The sequence below is a fragment of the Geotrypetes seraphini genome, chromosome 9 (assembly GCF_902459505.1).
Source record: "Geotrypetes seraphini chromosome 9, aGeoSer1.1, whole genome shotgun sequence".
In the NCBI taxonomy this organism is placed as follows: Eukaryota; Metazoa; Chordata; class Amphibia; order Gymnophiona; family Dermophiidae; genus Geotrypetes; species Geotrypetes seraphini.
This window is the reverse complement of record NC_047092.1, coordinates 104,403,812-104,429,951: the sequence shown is the minus strand read 5'-3', so window position 1 is coordinate 104,429,951 and position 26,140 is coordinate 104,403,812. Positions and strand designations below refer to the sequence as shown.

General features: G+C 43.1%; 1 protein-coding gene across 1 annotated transcript in view; it reads left to right on the top strand.

Annotated features, from left to right (window-relative positions):
* Positions 1 to 26,140, top strand: part of TF (transferrin) — a 587,202-nt gene that overhangs the window by 193,873 nt on the left and 367,189 nt on the right. The window contains exon 8 of the mRNA XM_033958374.1: positions 21,779 to 21,932. Within this exon, the coding sequence (XP_033814265.1) occupies positions 21,779 to 21,932 (154 nt within the window). The remainder of the gene's footprint in view (positions 1 to 21,778; positions 21,933 to 26,140) is intronic.

The following is a 26,140-nucleotide window of genomic DNA, read 5'->3' as shown; positions in this document are numbered from 1 at the left end:
CCTGCCTTTCCCCCCCTTGAAGGCCTGTCTCCCCCTTGAAGGCCTGCACCCCCCTTGAAGGCCTGCACCCCCCCTTGAAGGCCTGCACCCCCCCTTGAAGGCCTGTCCCCCCCCTTGTAGGCCTGTCCCCCCCCTTGGAGGCCTGCCCCCCCCCCTTGTAGGCCTGTCCCCCCCTTGAAGGCCTGCCTGCCTTTCCCCCCTTGAAGGCCTGCACCCCCCCTTGAAGGCCTGCACCCCCCCTTGAAGGCCTGTCCCCCCCTTGTAGGCCTGTCCCCCCCCCTTGTAGGCCTGTCCCCCCCCTTGTAGGCCTGTCCCCCCCTTGAAGGCCTGCCTGCCTTTCCCCCCTTGAAGGCCTGCACCCCCCTTGAAGGCCTGCACCCCCCCTTGAAGGCCTGCACCCCCCCTTGAAGGCCTACCTGCCTTTCCCCCCTTGAAGGCCTGCACCCCCTTGAAGGTCTGCACCCCCCCAAAGGCCTACACCCCCCCCCGAAGGTCTGCACCCCCCTGAAGGCCTGCCTGCCCCCCTTGAAGGCCTGCACCCCTTGAATGTCTGCACCCCCCCCCGAAGGCCTGTCCCCCCTTGAAGGCCTGCCTGCCTGCCTGTCACCCCCTCCCCCTTGAAAGCCTGCTTGCCTGCCCGCCCGCCCCACCCTGAAGGCCTGATGCCCCGACCCACCCCGAAGGACCGCTCGCCCCCCTGGCCTCCCCGCACCACCTATGAACAGCCGCAGCAGGATCGCGAAGTCAGCGTCGGGTACCAGCCCTAAGGGGGTGTTCCCGGCCTTGCCGTTCAGTCCCCCGCCACCCCCGAAGGACCGCTCGCCCCCCTGGCCTCCCCGCACCACCTATGAACAGCCGCAGCAGGATCGTGAAGTCAGCGTCAGCGATCCCTGCTGCTTCCTGCGCCACGGTCCCGCCCCTCCTCTGATGTCAGAGGAGGGGCGGGATCGCGTCGTAGGAAGCAGCGCAGGGATGCTGACGCTGACTTCGCGATCCTGCTGCGGCTGTTCATAGGTGGTGCGGGGAGGCCAGGGGGGCGAGCGGTCCTTCGGGGGTGGCGGGGGACTGAACGGCAAGGCCGGGAACACCCCCTTAGGGCTGGTACCCGGGGCGGCCCGCCCCCCCCCGCCCCCCCCTAGGTACGCCACTGGAGCCAACGGCGCACAGCCGTTAGGAGCCTTGAGAAGGAGCGAAATCTAACTCTGAAAAATAAACCACAGGTACATTCTTCTCTACTCATTCTTCTCTTCTCTCTACTCTTTCAGCTAACTGCGCGCCGGGCACCACTCATACACACCGTGGGACATAGGAACGAGAAAAGAGTAATGGAGGCTGAAGGAACCCAGCGGAGCTACCCAGTATATTGCACCGAGTGTCATATGTATGACTACCTCCCCTCCGGGAGGCAGGCGTACATATGCGGTCGATGCCGGGAACTGGATAGCCTGAAGAAGGAGGTCGGGAGACTGCAGGTCAGAGTCCAGGAGCTGGAGGGAACAGTGCTGGGAAACTGAGGATACCATCAGAGAGAGCCACATCACGGAGCAAGTTGGAGAGCTCGAGAAATTCATCGAGGAGGCCTGCAGGATGGTGGAGGCACAGGACCATCAGCATATCAGAAGGGGACCAACAGTTGGAGGACAGAATCCACCAGATGCCATGGGAGTAGGACCTTGCGGAGGATCTGGACAGGCAGATGAGGTGGAGACCCAACAGAACCCGGAGGAAGGATTAGCGGACCACGCCACTGATACAGACCTGAGACCAGAGAGACAGCTGAGGAAGGGGAGATCTGCAATCATAGTGGGAGACTCAATCCTGAGAGAAGTGGACAGTCACATAGCCGGAGGGAGAGAGGACCGACTAGTGACATGTCTTCCGGGGGCAAGAACAAAGGACGTCATCGATAGAATTGAGAGAATCCTGGAAGGAGCCGAGACGGAGGAGACAGCAGTAGTAATCCACATTGGAACCAACGACGTCAGCAGGAGGAACTACAACAGGACCACACTAACTGAGCAGTTCAAGATCCTGGGGAGGAAACTGAAGCTGAGGACAAGGAAGATAGCCTTCTCAGAGATCCTGCCAGTACCGAGGGCGGATGCAAGGAGGCAGACCGAGCTGCAAGCAATAAACGGTTGGCTAAGGAGATGGTGCGAAGAGGAGGGTTTCCACTTTGTACGGAACTGGACAACTTTCTTGGCAAAGAACAAGCTCTACAGGAGGGACGGACTGCACCTGAGCATGGCTGGGATGAGGATGCTAGCACGCAACATCCAGAGTGGCATAGACTTGGCTTTAAACTGAGGAGTAGGGGAAAGCCAATAGTCGATCTGACCTCGACACATCGGACAAAAGTATCAAATAAGGATACTGAGCCAGGGCTCGGGACTGAGTGGAAATTTTTGGAAAAAGGACCCAAGGACGCAATGCAGGGGCCCAAGGCACAAATGAAACTAGCAAGCAGGACTAAGAGAGAACAACAGGAGCCAGAGGGGCAACCAAAAATAGGGAAATGGGCTGAGGATGAAACAGACACACCGCAAGAGGAGGATGAACGAGACGAGGCTCGGGGACTGGCAACCCATGAGGTGGTCCTGCAAGAAGATGTACATCCAATTTTTCCTTAAATCCTAGAATGGTGGTTTCCTCCTTCCTTCCGGGAGAGAGTTCCAGGCGTTCACCACTCACTGTGCGAAGCAGAACTTTCTGACATTTGTCCTGGCCATGTCCCCTCTCAGCTTCAGTCCATGTCCTCTTGTCCGAGTCACATTTGACAATGTGAATAACGTTGATACTTGCTCACCATCTTTTCCCCCTGCTGGTGAGTGAGCTTGCTCCATTTTATCGATTCCTTTTAGTATTTCCCTCTCAGTCTTCTCTTCTCGAGGGTGAATAATCCCAGTTTTCTGAGGCGATCATTGTAGCTCAAGTTCTCTATACCTTTTACCAGCTTAGTTGCTCGCCTCTGCACCCTCTCCAGTAGTGCCTTATTCTTCTTCAGGTATGGAGACCAGTGCTGGACACAGTATTCCAAGTGTGGTCTGACCATTGCTCTATAAAGCGGCATTATGACCTCCCTTGATCTACTCGTGATTCCCTTCTTTATCATGCCCAACAACCTGTTTGCTTTCTTTGCCGCCGCTGCGCATTGAGCAGACGGCTTCAGGTTCCTGTCTATCAGTACCCCCAGATCCTTTTCTTGTTCGCTCTGCCCCAGTGTTGTACCTAACAGTTTGTACTCATGCTCCTTGTTTTTCCTGCCGAGGTGCATCACTTTGCATTTTTCTACATTAAAACTCATCTGCCAATTTTCTGCCCATTTCTCAAGTTGGTTCAAATCTCTCTGGAGTTCCACGATGCTTGTCTGGGCAGCTGTATCCTTATGCATATAGACGCCCATAACATTGACAAACTTGCATAGATGACGTACATGCCATCTATTCTAGTGTATATTTATAAAAATAAAGTAAAATTCTGGAATCTCTCGTGGTACACCTAGAATCTCTTCGGGGCACACTACTGTGCCTTAGCACACAGTTTGAGAGACACTGGTCAAATTCTGTAATGGTGGCTATAAAAATGGCACAAAAAAGCACTATTCTATAAGCCACAGTTAGTTAAGTGTGGTTTATAAATAGTGCTTATACCCAGGAACCGCATTTAAATTTAGGTGCAGATACCCTTATTCTATAACTACACATATAACTTTTAAAAGGAAAACCCCCAATCTGCCCATAAACTACCCATTTCTGCACCCCCCTTTTCAACTCACATGTAAATTTAGGCACAGATTCTGTGCTTAAATTTATTCACAGAAATTGTAATTCTAATTAGTGCCGATAATTGTTTATTGAAACACCAGGTATTGGTGCTAATTAGCTTGTTGTTCATTTGAGTGCACATATTGGATATGAGCCCAAATTTGCACACTTTTATAGCGCTAAGGAGTATATGACATGTCAATGCAGAAAAAATAGCATAAAACTAAACAGAAATGGTACATTAAACAATCCTTGTATACTACTAAATGTCCTCATACAATCCATATAGTTGTGGGCTGGGTTATCTGGGGGTGGGAGAAGGGAACAGCAATTACAAACCTTTCCACAGAGCAAATTGGATGGGCCATACTCATCTTTATATGCAATAATTTATTATGTTAATATATTATTTATCTGCTACATGGATAGTGCTGAAACAGGTCACCAGTCAATCCATTTATTCAGCATCCGTATTTATTCGGATAACTGAATATATGGATGACTTTAAGTACTCAGATGTGAAGGAGTGGAAAAGTCCAAAAGAAACTGGTGAACTCAAAGTATTTCACAAAACCCTTTATTTCTTCAATATGACATACATCGACTTGACATGTACATGTTTCGGCCCAAATGGCCTGCCTCAGGAGTCTCACAGGTCTGTGTAAAAGTCAAGAGATAGGATCCAATGACCAATTCAACAGTACATGAATCACGCTGAAAAACGCCACCACTAGCAAACGGTAGTTTGCAAGAGATGGCGGTTTTGTAGCGTGAATCATGTGATGCTCAATTGATTATTGGATGTTCTTATGATTCATACACAGACCTGTGAGACTCCTGAGGCAGGCCATTTGGGACGAAACATGCGCATGTCGAGTCTAGTTTGTTGCAATAAAGGATTTTGTGGAATACTTAGAGTTCACCAGTCTTTTCTTTGGACTTATCCACTCCATCGTATCTGAGTATTGTTACTGTGGATTTGACTCTCCTGTGTTTTCCCTCTCTTAATATAAATGGCCCCAACCTTGATGACCCAGGTTTCTTGACAATATCTCTGATCTCTCGTTCGCTGAAGACTGTTGTTTTATTTTGGGAGGTGACTTCAGTTTGATTCAGGATCCTGGAATCGATAGAAAGGCTCGTGTTCCATATAAAATATCGAGATCTTGGTACAAACTTCAGGACCTGATTACTAACTTTGATCTCACGGACCCTTGGCGGATACTATACCCGGGGGGGGGGGGGTGATTCCTTCTCCTTCTACTTCATGCCTCATTCTACATACTCACGTATCGACTTTTTCTTGATTGATACGTCATTATCTACATTTGTTGCATCCTCCCAGCTTGAAAGCATCACCGTATCAGACCATGCGGCAACAACACTCTGCATACACCAATTATCCGATTCCAGGTGCCAGAAACAATGGAGATTTAATGGATCACTCTTACAAGAGCCGGATTTTGTGACTTATATCAACACTGAAATTGATGACTTCTTCACTATCAATAAAGCTTGTGATACTTCGGTAGTGAACACATGGGATGCTTTTAAAGCGTACATCAGAGGCCGAATAATATCTTTTTCAACAGCTGTTCGGAAACAGAAATTGCAGAAGCTAGAGGAATTGGAGGATCGTATCAACAACTATATAGAGAACATATACAATCCTCCGGTGATTTCACTATATTATCTTACCTCCGTGATCTCCGGATACAGCATAGCTTACTCACTAGCCAAGTGGCCTCACATCAAATGTTCTTAAAAAATGCCATCTACTACTTAGAGAACAACCGCTGTGGCCACTCCTTAGCTCAGTATCTAAAAGGTAAATCTAACAAAACTTTTGTGGCTGCTCTCCATACTCCTGATGGCTCCCCCACTACTGATGCTTCTACCATTGTACGAATTACACTGTTCAGAACTCGACGATACCGTTACTGACACATCATTTTTGGAGTCACTCCCTCATGATGCCTTGTCTGAAGAACATATCAAAATCCTTGATCAACCACTATCTGCCTCTGATATCTCTGCTGCAATTTTTTCTTTAGCTAAGAAAAAAGCACCAGGGCCTGATGGCCTCAATGCTGAATTTTACCAAGCGTTTATGCCGCACCTCCTTCCCCATCTCCTTGATCTCTATTTGGATCTCATTCAAAATGAACGAGGCGAGGGTTCTTTCATGGAGGCTACCATCATAGTCCTTCCCAAACCTGGAAAAGACAATATGGATGTTAAGAACTATAGACCCTTATCATTGATTAATACAGATGCAAAAGTCATTGCCTCTAGGCTCCAACTGCTATTGCCTGGCATCATCTCCATGGATCAGACTGGTTTTGTGACTGGTCGCCTTTCCAGTGACAATACGAGACTTTTTGCTAATATCATTCATCATTCTGACCTGCTCTCCTCTCCCATGATAGCGATGGGATTAGACGCAGAGAAGGCATTCAGTTACCTGGAATGGTCTTACATCTTTCAAGTTCTACAATGGTACCGCTTCCCACTTTTTTTTATGTCCATGATCAAGGTGCTATACTCTAATCTGTCAACTAAAATATATATTAATAACCTTTACTCTCCACTATTTACTCCAGCCAGGGGCACCCACCAGGGTTGCCTGCTATCTCCTTTACTGTTTAATATAGCCATTGAACTTTGCTGATAACTCTGAGAACCAACAATAATATCACTGGATTACGAATAGCAGATGTTGAGGTTAAACAGTCTGCATACGCAGATGATGTCCTCATTTACACCTCTCCATCGTCTTTACCCTTGATCCTGAAAGTGATACAAGATTTTTTCAACGTCTCAGGCTATAAGCTAAATTTAACTAAATCGGAGGTTATGCTGCTCAATTGCCCGGAGGCGGGCGAAGACATCAAAAAGTTGGGATTCTTCTTGTCACCTACCAAGATCAAATACCTAGGAGCATTTTTTGCACCTTCCTTAGATGATACTATCAACATTAATGTCGACTTCCTTCTAGATAAAATCAAACGACTCATTGCTCAATGGTCCCCGCTCAAATTGTCCTGGTGGGGACGCTTGGACACCATCAAGATGATGTTGACCCCTGTAATAATGTACTGTGCCACACTTTCACAAGAAATGATGCTATCACAAATAAGTGAAGGCAGTGCTGCTTTAGTTTAAAGGGATGTATATTTCAAAAACGGAGGAAAAAGCCTCAGACAAATGCCCTCCCACCACCACAATGGTGGATAAAGGTGGTTGGGTGGTAACCTCATTGACAGAAAACCTCCATTGCACTCCCTATTACGTAAACTATAAGCAGGGCTGTCTCTGCAAATGATAGATGAAAAAAACTTTCAACTTATCTATGATCGGTACACCGACGATGGCCAGCGTTTCACCAACTTGCTGCCTCAGGGTGTAACAGAATCCGATCAAACTTTTAAACGGGACGTGAAAAACGACTCCTATCAAAAAAGACCCCTGTAATAATGTACATGCTTAGTATGATCCCCTGCTTCTTTCTGTGCCATACTTATAAGAAGATGGAGAATTTACTGATAAATTTTCTTTGGGATAATAAAACTCTTCGAATTAACTTCCATAAACTCAAATGCACAAAAAGCAATAGTGGTGTCTCTTTTCCGCGTTTATTTGATTACCACTTGGCATTTATACTACGGCATGGTGCTAAATGGTATTGTACTGATGCAGAACGCTCCCTGCCTTCTTGGCTCTCAATTGAAATTAATTCCTGCTCAGTGCAACTGAGATACCTTCCTGCAATGAGTAACCTTTCCTCTACATCAGACCATCCTATTATCAGGTCAACCCTACAAGTTATTAGAGAGCTAGACAGCTTCTTAGAAGTTAAATGGGAAAATTCCTTATTGGCCCCCCTGTGGAATAACCCCAAAATTCACATATAGATAAATGTGATCTCATGAAAACTTTGGCAGAGTTGTGGTATTTGGCATATTGGCCATCTATTTGATAGCCAGCAGTGGCATACCTTTGACAAAATATGCAGATCCCATAACCTGCCCCCATCTCAAATTTTCCGTTGGCTCCAGCTCACCCATACTATTAAAAAGGATATTTTACCTAAGCATCGTTTTGATACTCGCCCTTCCTTTCTATCTCTCTGACATAGGATAGTTTTCAAACGACATGAGGCCTCTCAGTGATATAAGCTTCTCCAATTTCATAAATTTGTTTTTGATACCCACCTGCACGATGTATGGCATAAAGATGTAAATATGTTTATCAATGAGGATACGTGGTCTGAATCCTGGCTCTCCACTTCCAAAGCACTCCACTCTTCTTCCATGATGCAAATCGCATACTTCATCATGAATAGAGCCTATTTGACACCACATAGCCTTGCTAAAATGGGGACCCAACATCCTGATATATGCTGGTCTTGCGACTCTAATGGGGCCTCGCTTAAACATATGTTCTTTGAATGTATTATGCTATAGTCCTTCTGGAACCAAGTTTGGAAGACGATTTCATCCATACTGCATATATGTTCCCAGCTATCCTTTGCTGTAGTGGTGTTTAGAGCGGGGGTCTTCTCTTCCCCCTCCCTCACTGTACCACAGTCTCTATTGCTAATGAGTCTAATCCTGATTGCACTTAAAGAAATCCTATCCAACTGGAAATCATTACATTCAGTTTCTTATACTGCTTGGTGGGCTTCTGTTTCTCTTATTGTCAAATATGAACGTATACATACTGAAAAGTTTGGTTCCCTGACAAAGTTCCATGAGATATGGGACCCTCTCTTAGAATTCCGATCTTTACATATCACTTGATGAATGGATTACTTACTTGATATCCTGATATGCATATTACTACTGCCATGGATACTATCGTCTCTCTCTCTCTCTCCTGTACAGTATATTGCTACATTGTCATGCCTACTTCATAAAACTCTACAACAAATATACCACATCAAACTGCATCCTAGATCCCTGTCCACCCAACATAATGAAAGCAGCCCCTTTAGACTTTAAGATAACACTATGGACTCATATGTCCAACAATTTCAAAAAGGGAAAATTCCTATCAAAAAACGGTCACATTATAATCACCCCAATCCCAAAAAATCATAAACTACCCCTAACTTCAGCAACCAACTATAGACCAGTAGCATCCATCCCATTTTTCGTAAAAATAATGGAAGACTTGGTACAAACCCAACTGATGGACTACCTAGACCGGTTCTCACTGCTACATGAAACCCAGTCAGGCTTCAGACCTCTGTTCAGTACTGAGACGGTGATAGCAGCAATCTTAGATTACCTACGTAACTTATTTAGTAAGGGCCACAAAGCCTTAGTGATGCAATTCGACATGAGCTCAGCCTTCGACTTGGTAGATCACAAAAAACTACTACAATGTCTAGATTCAATCGGCATAGGAGGTGAAGTGCTGGACTGGTTCCGAGGTTTCCTTACGACCCGCACCTATCAAGTTCGCTTCAATTACAACCTCTCTAAAACATGGAGAAACCCATCAGGCGTTCCACAGGGGTCCCCACTATCCCCACTACTCTTCAACGTCTATATAGCTTCACTAGGAACGAAGCTAACCCAGCGAGGCATAAAAGTATTCAGTTATGCAGACGACTTCACAATCATAATCCCGTTTACAACATCCCCCTCTGAAATCACCCCCACAGCAACTGAAGCGCTAAACACGATGGATCAATGGACCACAGATTTCAAACTGAAGCTCAATTCAGAAAAAACTAAATTCTTCATAGCCTCGCCACACACACAGAATACGACAATACCATTTCACATTAACAATCTAAACTACCCCATTCAACCAACGATGAAGATTCTAGGAGTAATACTAGACCAAGGACTAACCATGAAAGACCACATAGACTCCTTAATCAAAAGAGGGTTTTTCACTCTCTGGAAACTTAAGTCCATTAAGGCGTACTTCCACACTTCAGCTTTCAGAATTCTAGTACAATCCCTAATACTAAACCACCTGGACTATTGCAATATCACCCATCTGACAATCCCCCAGAAGCAAATGCAAAGACTACAACTGATACAAAATGCAGCAGTCAGGATGATTTTCGGGCTGAAGAAGTCCGATCACATAACCCCTTCCTACCGACTCCTACACTGGCTGCCGATGGAGGCGCGCACGAAGTTCAAGCTAGGATGTCTCTGCTTCAAGGTATTAAATGGTCTAGCCCCAAAATACATTACAGACCTCTTCTCATTCCCAACCAACAGACATGAAAGAAAAACACACATGAAATTTGTCTCCCCACCAGCTAGAGGGTGCAAATATAAGAGACACCATCAACAATTGCTATCATATCAAGCAGCCATATGGGGTAAAGACCTAGAAAAATTAATTATGCACACAAACAACTATGAAGAATTCAGGAAACACCTAAAAACTTACCTATTCTTGAAATACCTAGGTAACGAACCGGAACATCAACCCCCCTCGTAACATCACCACATACCGGAACGTGCAAACTGCTAACCCCAACCCCTATTCGCTAAATATGAACACTCTATGAACTTACGGAATATTTCTACTTCTGTGTAAACAACTTGGCACTTCCTGGCCTTGCAACACACAAACTGACGTTAACATGATTAATGTTATCAGATGTACACTGCTATATTCTCTAATTCGTTGTATGAAATATACACTGCTATACTCTTTAATTAGCTGTTCGTAAAGTTTCACTTGATTGTATTTACAGTTTCTTTTATTGTAAACTGCCTAGAAGTCGCAAGATTGTTGGCGGTATATAAGAATAAAGTTATTATTATTTATTATTATTATTACTGTATATTCCTAATGCCTTTGACATTTGGTTCTACTTATCTTTGCTCAGACACTGGACCTTTGTATTACTCCTAATGTTGATACTACCAATGTTTTTGTTTTTATTTCTTTTTGTATTTTGCTATATATGCCAATAAAGTTTTTGAACACCAAAAATAAAGCAGAATAGCAAAAAAAACCCACTTATCTGCTAGTTGTGGCTGGAATGGGCTAGTCACGAAACAGGCAGTCTTATGTATGAAATAGTGCTGCCTGATTTAAATCGGTTCACCGATTCACTTTGGGTGAATCGATTCAAAACAAAAAAATCGGGGGGGGGGGGGGGCGTGGCTTGAAGTGCAACAAAGAAGGATGTGTGTTTGAGAGACTCTTATATCCAGGCACATAACTTGTGACTTTACATTTCCTTAAATCGGATTTCAGACAATTTTTAAGAAGAAATAAACAACTTAAAGATGACATCGTCAAAACAAACTAAAATTGACACTGCTTTCGTGGCTGGAGCGAAATCAAAAAGACAAAAAACAGATCTCATAATGGCTTCTAACGCTCCCTTACCTTCAGATTCAACGGAAACAGTGGATATAGTGGCTTAACTTCGTGCCATTAAAACTTTATTGAAAGAAACTGCTGAGAATATGGTGGTGATTCGAGAGGAGGTTACCCAGCTAAAGGTGCAAATGGAGATTGCTAACCAACGAATGGAACAGTTGGAAGGTAGAGTTGCAAAAAAATGAAGCAGGCTAGGTACAGTGTGGAAAGGATAGAGCAGCATTACGTGAGTTAGAAAAACAGATGGAGTCTTATGAGAATTACTCACGTCGGAACAATTTAAGGGGTTGAAGGGAAAGACTGTGTAACATTCTTGGAAACACTGATTCCTAAATTACTTCCCCTCTCTCCTGGACACAAATTAGAAATTGAGAGAGCCCATAGGATCCCTGCATTTAAATTTAATAATCAAACACGACCTAGACCCTTGATATTTAAAGTACTGCGCTTTAAACATGCACTAGAGATCCTGAAACTTGCAAAAGCAAATAGACAATTAAATTTCAAGGATCTAATATAATAGTGCCAGATTTTGCGAAGAGAACTGCTAATCTGCGTAAAGAATTCTTGTCACTTCGTCCTCAACTTAAACATATTGGAGCAACGTATGGCCTATATTATCCGGCAATCATGAGGGTTACTCATAAAAACCATACGATTAAATATGAGGACCCAATTAAATTAAAGAATTACATCTATCAATAGAATGAGCCAATGACTTAAACTGATTATATATATATATTTTTGGAGTAAAAGTTTGATTCAATTGAATTTAACTTATACAGTTATTGGGTTTGACGTAAAATGGAATGTAAAAGAGTTTCAAACCTGTCACGAGAATCAGTTGTGTTTGAGGACATGCCGTGTTCCACTTCGGGTTCATCTGTTGACTGCGCAATAATATATTAAAAAAAAAAAAAAATACGGCATGATGTTTTTGAGGAAACGGAAAATGGTGTGCGTCGCTACGGAGTTCGGGAGGAGTCGGAGTCAGCAGCTAATGACATGGACTGAGATGGCAAAAGTATATTGCAGCAGTAAATGGTCTTTAGGACCGTAGAATATCGAGATACTCAAGAGTTTGTCTGTTAGAGGAAAATCCAGTCTGGCTCCAGTATAAGTACAGATTAAGATGATGCTTTGTCAGTGTAAAACTTTCATCCAGTGACTTGAAGAGATTCTCGGCAAATGGAAAGGGAGATTTGAAGCTTATAAATTTATTTTCACTCCTCATTGCCTAATACTAAAAAGTGGTCCTCTAACCAAGTATTAAATTTACTCGCACAGCTTATTATTATTGAATAGATATTGTATGTTGATAGGGTGATCTTGTTTTTAAGTTAGTGAAATTACTAAACGCATTCTTGTATTGTTGTTTGCTTGCATCACACTTAGTGTAAAGAAAATGATATGGTCCCCTATAGAGTTTTAATTAATAAGAAGGGTCAAAGAATTTAAAGTTGTTGATTGTTTAATCTCATAATCAAATTAAATAAGAGAAGGATTAACTCTTTAGAAATTAGTAAATAATGGTAAGGTACAATGCAATAAGGTACAATTGATAAGGTACAATGCCATAAGATTAAATCAAATGAAAGACATAAGTTATAAAACTATGTTAATTTGTTTATTAATATAAAATGGAATTTTTCATTAGTTTTAAAATCCGATAGCTGTCACTCCCACATTGTAATCCTCCAGCCGGATCACCAAACACACCGTAGCAGCAGGAATAAAAGCAAAAAGAAATGGTTTACCAGGTCAAAAAAAAAAGCAGGGAACAAAAAATAAAAAAAAATAATAAAAAATTTTCTGTGTCTACTAGGAGGCAGTACAATCCACTCTGATACCACTTTGTGGGACAGGATCCTGGCTAGGCCTAGTTGCTTTGCTGAATCCCAGTCCCAAAGTTTCAATAAAGGTAGTGGAACACAGTTCTCAGTGCCTCCCAAGAATTGCACACTGAGATTTCCTGGTTGATCAAAACAAAACACTTTAATGGAAAACAAAACTCCAAACACAATTTCAGAATTGGCATGAGCAAAAAAGGACAGGCTTCCAGGAATTCAATTCATTCCTCCTAGGAAGCAAATAAGTGCTTTCAGAGTCAGTCCAGTCCATCAACACAAAAGTCAACTTTTCCTTCTGGCCTTACTCATGGCCTAACAGAACAGTAATAATAATAATTACAGTTTATATACCACAATACTGTTAAGTTCTATGCGGTTTACAATAGATTAAGCGAGGTACAAATTGATTGAATTTAAGAGGGGGGAAGAGGAGAGTTAATAGGACCGGAAATGCATTGTTGAGGAGAAAGAGATTAATAGGACAGAGGAATCACTATGGAGGAGAAAGAAGATGAGTGGGTCAGTTGTCTAGATACTTTAGGAACAGTTGAGTTTTTAGACGTTTTCTGAATTCCTCATAAGTAGTGGGCGAAAGCAGTTGATCTAGGTCTTTATTCCACAATGCTGCTTGATGTACATGCACCAAACACTTGTTCTCTCTGGCTCTGGCTGTGGTCCTGTTGGGTAGAGCCGAATCCCCAACAGGATGGGAGGAGATGAGCCCGTACACCACAGGTGTTGCCGCCCTCCCAAGAGACAAGCTCCGGTTTTCCTTCTTCAACCCCCAGCACAAGTCAGAGCAGTGCACAAGCTGCTCCAAAAACATAAACTCAAAACTCCCATGAGGGAAAAGAAAAACTGCTTGAATTAACAGCCTACTTACAATCCATTAAGTGTTCTTCCCAGTTAGGCAAGACATAGTCCTCCTAGCACTTCATGTCATAGTCCTCAGGCTGGGCTTCTGCAATTGGTTTGGTCTGGCTGGCTTCCAGTTCCTCCATTTCCCAGTCCTCAGGGAAACTTCCTTGTGCTGGCCATGGTTCAGCTGGAAGGACTGGCTTCCTTCCCAGCTTCTGCTCAGCTTCTTGTCCCAGCTGTCTCTCCTCTCTATCTGACAAGTAAAGCTCAGTAAATGGGAGCCTCGGCAACAAGCCACGACCCCTTCTAGCAGGGTTAGACAAACTCTTAAAGGGCACTGCCTTCTCAATATCAGCCTGAGGTCTGGACACTCTTAAATGGGCGGGTTCCTTCCTAAAGTTGTGAACAGGATTTTCACACTGATCAGGATGTTTCCTAAACCTGGTCCCAGAGTTTTTACTGGGGCTTACAGGGACTTTCTCCTTAATTCTAGTAGGTCTAACCAGATTCCTGTCACAATATATATATATATGCACCTAATATGCACAATATATATATATATATATGCATATATATATATATATATATGCATACATATAATTAGGAGAATATATATACAGTGGAACCTTGGTTTACGAGCATAATTCGTTCCAGAAGCATGCTCGTAAACCAAATTGCTCGTATATCAATGCAAGTTTCCCCATAGAAAGTAAGGGAAACTGCTTTGATTGGTTCCACCTCCTCCCCCCCCTCCACGATGCTACCGGCGCTGCTCCATTCTCCCCTCCCCCCCTTGAGGAATCCGACGCTGTTCCAAACCCCTTCCCGCGATCCAGCTTCCCCCCCCTGAGAACCAGCATCCCCCCCTCCCGCTCGCGTTGCCCCCCCTCCACTGCGATCCTACTTTCCCCCTCCCGAGCAGTCAATGACACTCTTTACCCGACTTGGCACCAGTGCCGGTGCCCAAAGATCCTCCCTCTTCTGGCGCGGTTGGGCAGTGCGTCGGAGATCCTCCTTCTTCTGGGCTGGGCTGGGCTGGGCTGCACTGGCTTTGAGCATTTGCGCATGCTCAAAGCCTTCTGGTCTCGCTCTCTCCGAGATTGAGAGCGAGACCAGAAGGCTTTGAGCATGCACAAATGCTCAAAGCCAGTCCAGCTCAGCCCAGCACAGAAGAAGGTGGATCTCCAACGCACCGCCCAGCCCAGGCCGCGCCAGAAGAGGGAGGATCTTCGGGCACCGGCACTGGTGCCAAGTCGGGTAAAGGGTGTCATTGACTGCTGGGGGGGGGGAAAGGAGGATCGCGGTGGAGGGGGGGGGGCAATGCCAGCGGGGGGGGATGCCGGATCGCTGGGGGGGATGCCGGATCGCCGGGGGGGGCGCTCATACAGCGAGGCAAGCTCAATTTAAACACTCGCAAACCGGTGCACTCGCAAACCGGTGCACTCGTAAACCGAGGTACCACTGTATATATATATGCACCTAATTCGAATCAAACGGAATTCTTTAAAAATCTTCAAAAGCTAATTTTACCCTCATCCCCCTCCAATATAATATTGGCAGGGGGACTTTAATACGGTAATGGATCCGATATTGGATAAAAAAAAAACTATTAAAATTTTAAAATTGGATAATTTGATAATTTGGTAATTTGGTAAAATCTTGTGGTTTAAAAGATATCTGGAGGATTTTTCATTTCAATGATCGGGAATTTTCAATTGGCTCTCATGTACATAAATCATTTTCAAGAATTGATTATATATTTATATCAGAAAATTTAGTTCAACAGGTAACAGAGGCAACCATAGATCCGATTATTTTATCGGATCATGGAGGTGTCTGGATTGAATGTAGTATAGATGGACAAGAAAATAATGGACCTGTGTGGAGATTCAATAATACATTGCTGGCAGACTCCAACTTTAAAAAGGAATTTCATTTGAAAATGAATGAATATTTTCATATTAATGCTTTGACAGAAATATCTATAGAAACATTATGGGATGCCTTTAAGGTTACCATGAGAGGATATATAATTTCGTATTCTTCATATATTAGAAAACAACTAAATAAAGAATTTCTTATCTCAGAACAAAGTATTAAAAATTTAGAGCTACAATTGAAGTCAAATTGGGATCCAAATACTTTTTCAGGCCCTTTAAAAAACAAAATTTAGGTATAATGAAATTTCTTCTCAGTTGGCTAGAAAGCAGTTGGTGTCTCATAAGGCACTGTATTATGGAAATTCAAATAAGGCGGGAAAATTACTGGCTAATTATCTAAAAGCAAAAAAGAAGAAAATAATTATTACAGCAATTATAGATGAAAAAAAGGAAATTCAGTATCAAACTAATAATATATTAAAACAGTTTTTGAAAATTTATATAAGATTGTATTCTTCTGAGCATTATTCAACTAAAGAGGAAGATGGGTTAGAATTCTTAAAATTGATTGAGGGTCCTAAAATTCCTGAGCATGAGAAAAGAAAACTAGAAGCGCCCATTTCACAAAAAGAAATACAATCTGCATTAAAGTCCCTTAGAGTTCGATCCGCTCCAGGTGGCGATGGATATACAGTAGAATTTTATGCATCATTTCAAAACATATTGTTACCTCATCTACTAAATTTATATCAGGATCAACTGAATAATGGTTGTATAACAGATACTATGGCAGAATCATTAACTATTGTTTTGCCAAAGCCAAATAAAGATCTCTTGTTGGTTTCTAATTACAGGCCGATTTCTTTGATTAATGTAGATGGGAAATTATTAGCTAAGATATTAGCTTTACGGTTGGCCAAGGCTCTCCCCTACATTATTGGTATTCACCAAACGGGGTTCGTTGCTCATAGACATTCTTCAAATAACACTAGATTAGCCTTTCATATGTTAAATTTGGCAAAAGATTTGGAAGATCCGGCATTTTCTGTATCTTTGGATGCAAAGAAGGCTTTTGATCGAGTAGAATGGTCTTTCATGTATCAGGCTATGGATTGGTTTGGGATTGGTTCTGGATTTATACAAATGATTCAAACCTTGTATAGCTCCCCTTCTGCTAGATTATATATTAACAATACTTTTTCAGAACATTTTTGCGTGGAAAGGGGAGTTAGGTAGGGATGTCTGTTATCTCTGTTGCTATTCGATATTGTTCTGGAACCCTTGTTGTTGGCTATTAAACAAGCAAAGGAGATATATGGTATTCCTTATGCAGGTCAGGAATACAAAGTTTCTGCATATGCAGATGATATTTTGCTTCATTTGAGAGGTACTGAAACTACCATTCCAAGTTTATTGGATCTGATTAATAGATTTGGAAAATTCTCTGGTTACAAAATAAACTGGAGTAAATCAGAGGTTCTTCCATTGAATGTACATTGTGCAAAAGGATTATTTGACGAGTTTCCTTTTATCTGGAAGGATGACGGTATTAAATATTTAGGTATATGGATTAAAAGTACATTGGAAGAAACGATGAAAATAAATGAAAAATCTTTATTATTAAAGGTCTCAGAGATGTGTGAGCAATGGAACCCTTTACATTTGACTTGGTGGGGGAGAGTTCAAACGGTCAAAATGATGATTTTGCCTGTAGTTTGCTACCAAATGGGTATGTTGCCAGTTTATTTTCAAGGGTCCTTTTACAAAAAGTTAAATGGTATTCTGACAAATTTACTTGGCTAGGGAAAAAAAACAAGAATTGCTTTAGTATATCTACAAAAACCAATTGTGGAGGGTGGGGTAAATTTTCCCCAATTTTTATAGGTATCATCAAGCCTATATAATGTGTCAAGGTATGTATTGGATCCTCCCTGAGCTCTTGGAACATCAGCCAGACTGGTTATATCTTGAGTGGAAAATTATGTCTCCGATGAGACTATCTCATATATTAAATATTAAAATACCTAGTTATGCAAAGGACAGTGTGATTTTATTGGATACATGGAAAACAATTAAATTTATTGATAAATTAACAGATATTCCCATAATGAAATCTACTTTGCAGTCCTTATGGTTAAACTCCAAGATTCAAATAGGCGGTGCTGGGATCGCTTGGAAGAATTGGATGCAGGCAGGTATTTGGACATTAGATGATGTTATATCTAATGGAAATTTGCTTGATTTTTCACAATTGCAACAATTATTTGGCATTTTAAAATCTCAACAATATAGATGGTTGCAGTTGAAGTAGGCTATTCAGAGTGGGTTCCCTGAATGGAAAAATTTAAAAACTTATTTTAGCCTGCAGATCCTTTGCTACCAAACATCAGGCTGCCCAGAGATACAAATTGATTTCTGGATTTTTGAATAAGAAGCCAAAAAATAGTCTTAGAGACATCTGTAGCATCGAGATAAAAAAGTATATTTCTGTGTCTCGTTGGCCACGAATTTGGACTTGGATATTGAAATGTACAGCGTCAGCATCTATGAGACAAACATGGTTATTTTTGTTACATAGGATTTTCTGGACCCCAGTTCGATTAAATAAAATAGATAGCTCTAAGTCTGGCATTGTTAACCGTGTCGAGCTTTACGAATTTAGAGATGATGCGGTATACAAACCTAAGGTTTAGATTAGATTAGATTAGATGATATAGGGACTTTGGACCATCTGCTATATTTTTGTCCTTTTATATTTATATTTTGGAAGTCAATTTGAGGACAAATAAATCTGGTTTTGGATTCAAATGTTCCACTATCATATGAGGCTATAATTTTTAATACAATATTACATGCGAAACCCACTTTAAATAAATATAAGAGCCGTCTTTTTATGATCATGACAGGCATAGCCATTCAATTGATTACGAGTAATTGGAAAAACTATGACAGAATAAATTACACTTTTTGGTGGGTGAATGTGTGCACTACGTATAGATAGAAAGAATTAATGCAGAGTGTAGGGGATTTAGTGGTGTATTTAATAACGTTTGGAGCCCATTCACTAAATTTGTGGAATTATAATAATGTCTATTTATTTTATCTTTCCTTCTGTTCATTTACCTTTACACATCCATGGGGGGAGGGGGGTTGGAGGGAGGGAAATAAATATTGCTGGTGACATTTAAGTAACTGTATTTATATTATATATTATGTTATATTATGTTACTATTAAATATAGGAAATATAGGAAATCTTTTATCTGTTTTTGCACTGTTTTTAGATTAAAAATCAATAAAGATATAAAAAAACAAAAAAAAATTGGCTTCCCGATTCGGCTGACCCTCCCCCTAAAGCAGGAGCGGCAGCGCTGCTCTTGCTGGTCGGCCGCTGCCGCACCTGCTTTAGAGGGCAAGGGGGGAGGGTCAGTCGGGAAGTACTGCTATCGGCTTTCCCCCCTGGCGTCCGGTTTCCCCCCGGCATTCGGCTTCCACCCCCCTGGCCTCCCACTTCCCAATCTGGCCTCCCTGCACTGTTTACTTTCGAGGAACAGCCTGCAAACAAGATTGCAGTGCTAGCGATCTTTGCACTGCTTCTGAGCTGTTTCCTCCGCCGCGATACTGCCTCTGACGACAGAGGAGGGGCAGGACCGCGGCAGAGGAAACAGCTCCGAAGCAGTACAAAGATCGCTAGCACCGCGATCTTGTTTGCAGGCTGTTCCTCTAAGGTAAACAGTGCGTGGAGGCCAGGGGGGAAGCCGGACACCAGTGGGAGGCCAGGGGGAACATGCAGGCCTTCCGGGGGGGGGGGAGTGAGCAGTCCTTCAGGGTGGGGGGTGAGACAGGCCTTCAGGGGGGACAGGCAGGCAGGCCTTCAGGGGTGAGATGCAGGCTTTTAAGGGGGGGGGCAGGCCTTCAAGTGGGGACAGGCAGGCCGGCCTTTGTGGGGATGCAGGCCTTTAAGGGGGGGCAGGCCTTCAAGGGAGACAGGCAGGCCTTCAGGGGTGGGATACAGGCCTTTAAGAGGGGGACAGGCCTTCAAGGGGGGGGACAAGCCTTTAAGGGGGAACAGGCATGCCTTCAGGGGGGGACAGGCATGCCTTCAGGCGGGACAGGCAAGCCTTCAGGGGTGGGATGCAGACCTTTAAGGGGGGGACAAGCCTTCAAGGGGGAAACAGGCCTTCAGGGATGGTGGCACAGGCCTTTAGGGGTGGGATGCAGGCCTCTAGGGGTGGGGTGCAGTCCTTCGGGGGTGGGGTGCAGGCCTTTGGGGTGTACAGACCTTCAGGGGAGGGGGGCCCTGTTGTAGAAGTACACGGAGGGAGGGAGGGAGGGAAGGGGGATTCAAAGAGATGTGCATATGCCGGACTTTGGGGGGGAAGAAATGGGTTTGAAAATAGAGGAGAGGAGGAGAGATGATGCACAATGGGATTTAGGGAGGGAAGGAACAGAAAGGGAGAGAAGTTGGACACAAAGGATGGAGTGGAGGGGGGATAGAGATTCTGGATAGGGTAGTTGGGAAAAGAAAAAGAGAGATGGTGGACCCTGGGGTGGTGGTAACGGAGGGAGAGATGCTGGATGTTAAGAAAAGGTGGATCTGTGGAGGGAGACGAAAAAAAGTTAAGATGCCAGACCTCCTGGGGAGGGAAGAGATGGCAGATGGATGGTTAGTACAGAGAAAAAAGAAAGAGGGAGACCCTGGCAAGCAAGTTATCAGAAGACAAACAGAGCCTGGGACCAACAAAATTTGAATAATGACCAGACAACAAAAGGTAGAAAAACTAATTTTATTTTCTGGTTTGTGATTATAATAAACGTGTGTGATATGAAACGTGTATCCTGCCAGAGCTAGTGTTAGACCGCAAACGTGAGCTAGGATTTAACAGAGAGAGAAAAAGTATTTTTTGTTTGTTTATTTTGTTTACACCACAGTGCCAGTGTGGTTAGGAGAAGGCAAAGGGGGTGAAGAGGCTATAAAATAAACCCACCAATAAAACCACCAGGATGTTTGAATAAAAACACCCAATTGGGCAGGAGAATCGAATCAAATCGTAATTTTTTTTCCTGAATCGGGCAGCATTAGTGTGAAGTGCCAGTGCAAAACCATTAAAAGCTCCTGAAGCCATCTTGTGTTTTATGGTTTGAGGAGCTTTTAATGGTTTTGCACTGGCACTTCACACATAAGACTGCCTATTTCGTGACCAGCCCATTCCAGCCACAGCTAGCAGATAAGTGGGGTTTGTTTGTTTGTTTTTTGCTATTCTGCTTTATTAATTTGATCTTTGACTGTGGTGGTAAAGACATCGTTGGTGCTATGATGGTCTGATGGCAACCTAAGTTTGGCTCACTTCACATGAACATCAATAGGTTGTGGGTCTGAGCACTAATTAATATATTTTATATGATTAAGTGGCTGTGATGTATATTTATTTATTTAAGATATGTACCTTTTAGATTTAATTGTACTGTACTCAGCTAGAACATACTCACAATACCATCTAATAGTATGGGTTCCTTTTACAAAGCTGTGCTAGTGGTTTTAGCGCACGCTAGATGCTAATGCCAGCATTGAGCTGGCGTTAGTTCTAGCCGTGTAGCAAGAGTTTAGCGCACACTAAAATTCTGTGTGCGCTAAAAACGCTATCGCAGCTTTGTAAAAGGAGCCCTATGTGTCACAAAGTATCTACCAGAAATAAATTTATTGGGGGTTGTAGTTACCTGGTGTTCGGAAAACAGGTGACAGCTAATTTATTTGACCTGTATTTGTTAAATAGTTAGGAAGTTATTTTCATTATATTGAATTGATCTACTGGCGATTTTGTAATTTGTGGTACAATGGTCATTGTCTTTATATATATTTATTGTGATCTGGTTTGAGCTATGTCCAGGTTAGGCAGAATATAAATATTTATATTAGATTAGATTAATGCATTTGCTAACTCAGGATTTTGAAAGAAAATGATTTGTGCAGTTGGTACTTGTTGTTAACCACATAAGTCTTTTCAAATATTCATTTCTTATTATTCCTTCTTCCTTTTGCCAATCTTTCTTCCTCACAGGAGAAACTTGGGAGTACCCTCTTCTCCTCTCCACATGGAACAGATCTAATCTTTAAAGATTGTACCACAAAGCTGAAAGCTCTTCCCAGAATGATGGAATCTGCACTTTACCTGGGCTCTGACTACCTTGCTGCTATCCAAGCTCTCAGAAGAAGTAGGTAGATTTTCAGCCTGAAGGTGAGAATGACAGTAGAGAATGACACGGTGAAAAAATTGGTCCCCGTCACCGCCCCGTCCCCGTCTCACCATCCCCGTCACCGCCCCGTCCCCGTCTCACCATCCCCGTCACCGCCCCGTCCCCGTCTCACCATCCTCTTCACCGCCCCGTCACCGCCACTGCCACCCCATTCACCGCCCCGTCACCGCCACTGCAATCCCATTCACTTTTCTTTATTTACGTATAAAGGAAACATTCTTTAAAACTTTAAAACTTTAAAACTTAGTTAAATATTAGTTAATAACTATACAAAAAACAAAACACGCAGAGAAAAAATTAATTAATATAAATTCTCAAAACTGACACATTTTGATCACTAAATTTAAAATAGTTATTTTTCATACAGTTTTTCAATCACTAATCTTCCACCACCCCTGGGGCTAGCAATGCAAAAACAAACACGACATGTACTTTAAATGCTTACAATGTTAGCCTATATGGTAAGTAGACGCGGCCGCTGTACCTAATCGCGGCAAAGATCTCCCTGCCGTGATTAGCATAGTGACCGCGGCTACGGCTGCAAGTCTCCCCTCCCCCCAGCGATCACGGCAGGAGGGCACCCAACCCCTCCTGTAGACCCCCCCAACGGCCCTCCCGACAATCGCAGCAGAAGGGTACCCAACCCCTCCTGCCGGTCCTCCCAATGGCCTCCCCTAAGATCGCCGGCAGGAGGGTACCCAACCCCTCCTGCTGGACCCCCCCCCCCAACGAACCCTCCCACCCCGGAACCCCCTTAGTCTTACTTTCCAAGTTGGACCGGGCGGCTCCTCACACGTATGGCCAGCAGGCTTGCCTCCGTTCAAATGAGGCGGGCCCGCCCCTACCCTGCCCAACCCACAGGATCCTAGGGCTTGATTGGTCTAGGCACCTAAAGCCACTCCCGCTATAGGAGGGGCCTTAGGTGCTTGGGCCAATCAGGCCCTAGGATCCTGTGGGTTAGGCAGGGGAGGGGAGGGGCGGGCCCGCCTCATTTGGACGGAGGCAGGCCTGCTGGCCAGACGAGTGAGGAGCTGTCCGGTCCAACTTGGAAAGTAAGACTAAGGGTGGTGTTTCGGGATGGCGGGGTTTGTTGGGGGAGGGACCGGCAGGAGGGGTTGGGCACCCTCCTATTGGCAATATAGGGGGCCGTTGGGGGTGCCGGCAGGAGGGGTTGGGCACCCTCCTACCAGTGAGGGCGATCGTCGGGGGGGGGGGGGGGGGGTTCTATTGGCAGGAAGGGTTGATCTGACAAATGAGGAGCACAGTGAAAACACAGGTAAATAGCGGTTCCTAGAAGGGGGGACATTGGCCTGCGGGGACAAATCTATTCACCGTTTTTGCGGTCGGTGAAAGGATTTGTCCCCGCGTCTGCGGCGATTTGCTAATGAGGTCACCATAACCCGCAGCCAAACCGCAGCCACGCAGCGGTTCGCTGCGGGGATCGCTCCCCGTGTCATTCTCTAAATGACAGCTTCTTCCATGGGATGCCCTTTAGTGACCACTCAACTTATTCCCTACTAGTTAAATGTGAAGGATCCCTGAAGTTAAAAACTGTTGATACAGGAATTCAAAGTATATATGTTTTTTGAGAGGATAATATCAGTTTAACACACAAAGATGATGGTCTGATATTGACCAACACCAATCAATCCACTCTAATAATTTTATAATTTTAGTCTTCAGACCCTCAGAAATGCCACCATCCACTCCAATATAGTTTCATAGTGGCTGGATTTACACATTAGATCCTCACAGTTCTATTTTATAATAGTTTACAAGTGACCTGGTGAGGATCTAATGTGTAAATCCAGCCACTATGAAACTATATTGGAGTGGATGGTGGCATTTCTGAGGGTCTGAAGACTAAAATTATAAAATTATTAAAGTGGATTGATTGGTGTTGGTCAATATCAGACCATCATCTTTATGTGTTAATCTGTACAGTAGCATATCAAGAAATAAGACTGGATTATATTGCATATGCAGAGACATCTCATTATAACCTTCTCTGTTTATAAATTCACTGCAGACATAAAACTGTATTATACATAACTGGTGATTCCTTAAATGATCCTAACTCCAGTCTGGATTTCAGGATATCAACAATCAAGGCCAAACTTTCCAATAGGCAGAGAAGGCAAATACATAGAGGCAGCCACCACCCTATGGAAAGTCTTTCTCTGTCATAAGAACATAAGGAGTGCCTCTGCTGGGTCAGACCAGAGGTCCATGGTACCCAGCAGTCTGCTCGCACGGCGGCCCATCAGATCTAGTCCTCTATCTGTACCCCTCTATCCCTTCAATCCCTTTTTTTTATCCTACCTTATCTATATCCTTATTTATATCCTTTTTTATCCTACCTTATCTATATCTTTCTAATTGTACCCTTCTTCATCCTATATCTTCCCTATCTATATCCTTCAATAACTTCTTCTTTCAAGAATTTATCCAGTTTCTCTTTGAAACCCTGTAAAGTACTCTGTCCTATCACACCCTCCGGAAGCGCATTCCAGGTATCCACCACCCTCTGAATGAAGAAGTACTTCCTGCCATTGGTTCTAAACCTGTCCCTTTTAGTTTCTCCGAGTGCCCCCTTGTTCTTGTAGTTCCCCGTAGGCTGAAGAATCTGTCCCTCTCCAAATTCTCATTGCCCTTCATGATCTTATATGTCTCTATCATGTCTCCTCTGAGTCTCCGCTTTTCCAGGGAGAAGAGACCCAGTTTCTCTAGCCTGTCTGTGTATGAAAGGTTTTCCATACCCTTTATCATATGTGTAGCTCTTCTTTGGACCCTCTCAAGTATTCATATCCTTCTTCAGACTGTACGAACACAGTACTCCAGATGCGGTCGCACCATCGCTCGATACAGCGGCAGGATAACTTCCTTCGTTCTGGTTGTAATACCCTTCTTGATGATACCCAACATTCTGTTTGCTTTCATTGAAGCCACTGCACATTGTGCTGATGGCTTCATTGTGGTGTCCACACACACACTAAAACAGGGGAAACAAATCCACAAAAATCAAACAGGCAAGAGCAAAAGTGGAAATGTCCAATCAGAATGGTGCACAAAAAGTGTCTTTCAACTCATCTGATAAATCCAAATGTCTTTATTCATCCAAAATAACTCATTCATCCAAAGTAACTCAATGACTCGACATGATCATGTTTCGGCCACCCGGCCTGCATCAGGAGTCTATGAATTATATACATAAATAATAATGAATAAATAAAGTTTCAAGTTTTCAAGTTTCAAGTTTTATTTACATTTGATGTATCGCTTATAAAAATATCTAAGCGATGTACAATTTAAAAACCAACAGATTGTGGTAATACATATAGTTTATCTAAGTTATACAATTGACAAAACAATTTGGACAAACATGAATAGGTAGGAAGGAAGGGGAAAGTTACAATTGCATTGTTTGTTATAATTTACATAGAATGGATAATACAATAGGTATAAATGGGATGAGGCAAGAAGAGAATATTAGAAAAATATAAAAATCTAAGGTAGGTCATATCATAAATCAAATGCATCTTGAAATAAATAAGTTTTTAACAATTTTTTAAAAGAAATAAGATCTTTTTCATTTTTAATAAAATTTGGGAGGGAGTTCCACAGTGAAGGGGCCACTACTGAGAACATATCATTACGTCTAGTGCCGATTATTCTTAATGAAGGGACTGAAAGCTGATTAGATGAAGATGATCTTAGAGATCGAGTAGGGTTATATGGGACAATCATTTTTGATATAAATTGGGGTTCATTTGAGATTAATGTTTTATAAACTAAAAATAAGGTTTTGAAAGTGATTCGGTGAGAGATTGGAAGCCAGTGATATTTGATAAATAAAGGGGTAACATGGTTGTATTTTTTTGCTTTGTGAATTAATTTAATTGCGGTGTTCTGGATAATTTGAAGTCGTCTCCTTTCTTTCTGGGTTATGTTTATTAGGAGAGAATTACAGTAGTCTAATTTTGAGATAATTAGCGAATGAACCAGAATATTGATAGATTTGGGGTCTAAAAAGGTGGAAATTGAACGTAGAAGCCGAAGTCTGAAAAAACAGGATTTAACCGTTTCGCTGATATGGTTATGAAATGAGAGATCCGCGTCAATTATTACTCCGAGAATTTTCATTTGGGAAACGGATTCAAGAGGAG